Genomic DNA, 6000 nt, shown 5'->3' on the forward strand with positions numbered 1-6000 from the left:
AATACAAACAGTCCTTGTCTGAATTCCTGCATATGATAGTTTTGAGATATAGTATTTTTATACATTATTAATACGTTTATTTTATTAGTTTGCTTTGTTTACCAAATTATATTTGAACATTCATCAAACACAAAATGATGTGACTTGAGAGATCGATATTAGCCACTGACACTGACACTGTTATCTTATTTGCTAATAGCCTGATATCAGTCAACAAGGCTGATGTCAGCCTGTTCATCAGTGCTTCTCTATCTAAAGCTGATTGCCCATGCAGTGGCTGCCACTTAAACCATTATTTCTGTCTGTTGCAATCATTGCAAGGTAAACAGAAAACTTTGTTTATAGTTATCTGCAAAAAATGTATGATTGCACACATTTGACTGATTGCAATGCCTTTCCAGAAGAGTTCATGTTCAACTTTGTTTCCCCCAGCTAAGCCTTTGTTGTTTCGCTCTGGCCCTTTGCCATGGCCCTGTTGGCTCTGCCAAGCTTAGTGAATTGAGCTCTTGTAGTAATGCCAAAATCGTGACATAGTCATCCAAGGAGTAGACCCATCCCATACGCATTCTGCAGACAAGGGCCAGTAAAAGGGATGGGTTGTTTACTCCATGTGGTGTGGGAAGAAATTTGGCGAGGTGGTTAAGTTGGCAGAGCGTGCTAGCTTGTGCTTGCTGGGCTAAATTCTGGGATGCATGCAATGCCTCACCAAACTGGGCTCACTGAGATCTAACATGCTCGTCATTCCAATGCTTTTCCATAAATGGCTAATTAATTCTTTATCCCTATTTTGAAGTTTTAAAGTGACCTTTTCTTTTTTACCAGTCATCTATGTTCTCTGTGCTCTTTATTAATTGCTATGCACTGACCCTATTAGATTGATTGACTAGCTGATGGAAAGAAGAAATAATCAATAGCAATTCCAATAATGATTCAGCCACTTCACGTGTTAATGGCATAAAAAGCCAAGAGTCAGCTGATTCAGCGTCTTGTTGATTGGATGTCTTTTTCAGAATAACTTAAAACTGTTTATTATTAAGATAAGATAAGATAATTGTAAATTACCCATTTCTGAGACAAATAAAGTCTATCTTAGCTTATCTTACCTTTAATTTGGTAAATAATCAGTTCACTGATAAGTCAAAATTCAAAGATGAAACAGTGGAAGATGTATTTGTTATTTTCAGCCCAGGCTGATACGTAGAGCTTGTTTCTTTTTTTCAGGTTCTCTTATTACACCTAGCGTTAGGATCATTAAAGTTTTATTACAGCTCTTATTCTGTATGCAGGTTGCGACAGAATCAAAGTAACATCAATACCACCTTCATTTCTTCTCTCAGCGTTTTTACACATCAGATATTTCTCGTCATCGTCCTTTTATGGGAGTCTTCGGTGATGTAAAACTGCACCTTCACTGTGACACCAGACTTAGCTCAAGGTTTATGTTTTGTTCTGTCTCTAATTTCACTAAGTGCTCTTTCAGACCCTTCTATGTTTTAACACAAAATCCTCAGAGGGATTCTCACTTGCAGTCTCCTCTCCCTGTCTCCCTGTTTTTTCGATCGCGTTTACCGCTCCTGTTATCTGCTGGTCTGTCTAGCTTTCTGCCACGCCCTGTTTGTGCTGCTGCTTATACAATCACATTTATGGAAACATCATTTATTTAGTTCACTGACAGATCTAATTTCTTAAATGTCAAAAGCACCTTAGAATAAGACCGACATTAACTACTTTCTACCTCCAGTTTCTGTGTCTCCCACATCCTCTGAAAAGGTCAAACTGCTGCTAGTCGCTGCGCTGCAGTTTTAATAAACATGGCGGTTCTTCATTAGCTGACACCAAAAATATCTTTAAGACCAATTTGTCAGCATGAAAAAGAACCTGGGTAGGCTCGCAGTTTACCGCAGACGGACATGGTTAATTTCCCAACCTGTCAAACATGATATGTGAGAAACACTGTTTGTTTCTGTATCAACCCCAAACTCTTTTTTTCTCTATTTCCAGGTATGAATGCAGCTGTCCGGGCTGCCGTGCGGATGGGCATCTATGTGGGAGCAAAGGTCTACTTCATCCATGAGGTGAGGCATGACTCAGGCTTTAGACGTAGCCTCAGGAGAGTCTGCAGTGTCTGTCACATCACACGGTGAACTAAATTAGAACTGACGAGTCTTTTTTATCGAGCTGTGATTGTCTGTGATACAGCCAGCAGGACTCAAGACTGCATGTTGCTCTGCTTTTGTAACTGAATTTGACCTTAAGGAGTCATTCAGGTGGCTGCAAAGTCTCAAAACTGAAAATGTGAATTTCATTGTTTTATTTTTCTATTGAGGTTAAATGCATCGTATCTACAGGGTTGCATAGATGTAATCTTTGGTGTAAATTCACCACATTGTGTCAAATCAGGTTTATGAAGAGAAACGCAAACATGCCACAGACAAGTCATTGTGCTGTTACTGCCTGTTGTTGCAAAACAAATTATATTTTGTTCACTCAAATTCACCCAAGTGCAGCTGCAAAAACCTCTGTACACATAAAAATCAAAAACTGCACAGTGTTGGCAGCCCACCACTTCATTTTCGTCTCCTTAAGCTGTTCTGTGAAAGCTGTTCCGTTCCAACAGATTTAAGCATTTCTCACCTCACTTCATGCTGTTTAGGTGCTATTTTGAAAAGATTACCTTAAATCAGCCACACTGACTACAGTCATTGTTTATGGCTCTGGTCGTTAAGCCTTTGTTTTTCAGTCATTAAGATCTCCCCATTAATCCCTTTACAGGTAGTGACCTTGTTTTTGTCTTTTTGGCCTCCACACTTGTCACACTAACCCTTGGAGTGTCTGTGTGTGAACATTTGATTGAAGTGGAGTGTATTGACACTTAAAACTGTGTCCACATGGAAATTTGAACCCACTATGGGCTCGTTTTGTGTTTTTAACCTACTGGAAGCAAGGGCATGGATTTGGATACAGTATGTACTCTGACCAGCTCCAACATAAAACCACTGGATCATAAATTTTCTACTGTAAAACCTTGAGCTCTGGCATTCATGTGAATTTTACTTTGACAAGTGCCGCCTACTGTTTGGGTTCTATCACAGATCACACCTACTGTAATAGTATTTGAACTTAAACGTGCTGCCGATGGAAATAATGATTTTATAGTGATAGTAACTGTAGTAACTCCTTCTTTCCTGAGTCTCTCAAAGTCATCAATATTGAATGCCTGAGGATGTACAGTATGTGCAATTTTAACTGGACATGATGCCATGAACGACGGGGGCAGACAGACGTGATCTGGTCTCAGTGTAGATATAATTGGATTACAAAGGGCAGGCTTCATCCTTCACTTGCCGCACTGTCGTGTCCCCATCAGCTTCAAATAACCACTGGGCTGTGAGTAATAACAGCTGAGTGCCACAGTGCTTTTATTTTGGTTTGGGACCATCGCCTCGCAGTTTTAATCCCTGAACACAACACAGCAGTTCCCTAAAAAGCTCAACCTGACCCACAGGGTTGTCTTCAAGTTCCTATTGAGTTTTGGTTCAATTTAAAAATACCGAGCTCTGTTCTTCATTTGTCAGTTAAAAAATAAAATTTTTTTCAGCTTTTGCCAAGTTATCAACAATCCGGTGAATGTCTGTCACACTGATTGCTCTTCTCAGGGTTACCAGGGGATGGTGGACGGTGGAGACAACATCAAAGAGGCGAAGTGGGAAAGCGTCTCCAGCATGCTGCAAGTGGTGAGCAGATCAGTGTTCAGCTCACACACACCGCACATTTCTTCTTAATGGGCTGTAAACAGTGAAACAAACTCAGTCTGCTTTGAGAAAAATACTGTGTGTTGTAAATACTGTAGACATTTTAGCATCATTAAAAGTGTTTGGTAAGAAAACCTTTGTAGTACTTATGCTGGTACGTGTTGTCATAGTGGACATGAGTGACTTTTACTCAAAGGGACACAGGCAATAATACTTTTAGCTTGCAGCTTGATGATACTGAAGTTCAATTAGACCTTTTCACTGATGAGTGAACAGTAGGGATAAAAGATCTCGTAGGTCAGCGATACTGGAAAAAATACAGTCTAAGAGGACACAATGTCCTACAAAGAAGCCAAAAGAATCTGTAAAAAATTTAAAAAAATGAAGAAAATCATGACAGGTTATTGTAATGTTTGTTTACTTTAGGGTGGAACTGTCATCGGGAGTGCCCGCTGCAAAGATTTCCGTACCCATGAGGGCCGCCTGAAAGCTGCACACAACCTTGTGCAGCGTGACATCACCAACCTGTGTGTGATTGGTGGAGACGGAAGCTTGACTGGGGCCAACCTGTTCAGGGAGGAATGGAGCAGCCTGTTGGAGGAGCTCCTGCAGCAAGGTGACTCCTCACAACAGGAGGTTTTGTTTTTAACTTTAACACCAGGCTTCCCTGCTTTTACAAGTTTAAAGGGAAACTTTCTCCCTCCTTGTTTTTTGTTTAGGTTTGATCGATGAGGAAGCGACCCAGAGAAACTCCGAGCTCCACATTGTCGGTATGGTTGGCTCCATCGACAACGACTTCTGCGGCACTGACATGACCATTGGCACTGACTCGGCCCTGCATCGGATCATTGAGGTGGTGGACGCCATCATGACCACTGCCCAGAGGTGAACAATTTCTTTTTTATATGCTTCAGTGTAGGATAAAAGTTGGAGTTCCCCCTCTACTATTTTTTATTTTTTATTCCTATTTATTCTATTTATCCCCTTTGTATATTTTATTTATATTGTCTCTGTATTTATATATGTGTGTGTGTATATATATATATATATATATAATATTCTGTAACTCTGTAACTTCTGTCGGTGCTGTGCTTTTTTGGAAATCGAATTTCCCAGAGGAACCCACCCGAGGGATTAATAAAGTTCTATCTAATCTAATCTAATCTAATCTAATCTACTGAACAAATTTAGATCAACCCACTGAGTTTCAGCATAAATGCTCTTCTTTGGTTTGTTTTTGACATTATTTCTGGGGTTTTTTTATAGCCACCAGAGGACGTTTGTCCTGGAGGTCATGGGGAGACACTGCGGGTAGGCATCTTTTATTCCACACACACATATACATAATATTGCGTGACATCCACTTAGTCTTAGTGGCCACAAAATCATATGCTTGTAATCAAATTCTTTAGAAAGCATATTTAAGACTTTGAAAATGTCGAATGATAAATGTGGAATGTTCAAATACCGACAAGTGAGTCAGACTCCAGCTAAAATGTCAAAGTAGTATTTTATGCAGATACATTGTATGAACCATGGTCCAGAAAATTTAGCATTGACAACAGGCGAAAAATCGACTCTGTTCGGAATCAAACCCACAACCTTTGAATTGCATCGCACGTGGTTGACTGGAAGTCCAATGGGCTGTCCATTATGCCACAGAGCCTGCTGTTTAGGCCTACTGATAAGGCTAGTGAGTGGAGTGCATTCTGGCTTTAGTGAGATTTCTGTGTAGCAAGAGACTAAAAGAACTGTCTTTAGTGAGAGCTGAAATGTATGATTTTATAAATTGTGTATGTGTGCAGATATCTGGCCCTGGTCAGCGCCCTGGCATGTGGAGCAGACTGGGTTTTTATCCCAGAAATGCCTCCTGAAGATGGATGGGAAGACAACATGTGTCAGAAACTGTCCGAGGTGACAAACACACACATACACACACACTGTTTTCACTGTAGTAGCTTATGTTTTAATTAGAGTGGATAGTTTTCTGTCTTTGGCTAGGAGGACAGAAGTAATTTAGCTAAGCAAGTTTATAATAAATAGAGATGGCACGATACCACTTTCTTATGTCCGATACCGATACCGATATCATAAATTTGGATATCTGCCGATACCGATATGAATCCGATATAGTGTTTTTTAATCAACAAAACTGTTTTTTTAAAATATCTTGCTGCATTTTGCAAGTCTGCAAGTTCATACTCAAGTTTAAAACAACAACTACACTAAAGCTATTCTGTTATACCTG

At 40.0% G+C, this 6000-nt stretch overlaps 1 protein-coding gene across 7 annotated transcripts in view; it reads left to right on the forward strand.

Annotated features, from left to right (window-relative positions):
• LOC102305234 (ATP-dependent 6-phosphofructokinase, platelet type) overlaps positions 1 to 6000 on the forward strand; it is a 67108-nt gene that overhangs the window by 3519 nt on the left and 57589 nt on the right. For all 7 annotated transcript variants that reach the window (XM_014332310.2, XM_005917999.3, XM_005918000.3 and 4 more), the window contains exons 2-7: positions 2002 to 2075; positions 3657 to 3734; positions 4179 to 4368; positions 4472 to 4637; positions 5019 to 5063; positions 5558 to 5666. In XM_014332310.2, coding sequence (XP_014187796.1) covers positions 2002 to 2075; positions 3657 to 3734; positions 4179 to 4368; positions 4472 to 4637; positions 5019 to 5063; positions 5558 to 5666 — 662 coding nt within the window. The remainder of the gene's footprint in view (positions 1 to 2001; positions 2076 to 3656; positions 3735 to 4178; positions 4369 to 4471; positions 4638 to 5018; positions 5064 to 5557; positions 5667 to 6000) is intronic.

The sequence above is a fragment of the Haplochromis burtoni genome, unplaced genomic scaffold, assembly GCF_018398535.1.
Source record: "Haplochromis burtoni strain Fernald_Lab_line unplaced genomic scaffold, NCSU_Asbu1 Contig_27, whole genome shotgun sequence".
Taxonomy (NCBI): domain Eukaryota; kingdom Metazoa; phylum Chordata; class Actinopteri; order Cichliformes; family Cichlidae; genus Haplochromis; species Haplochromis burtoni.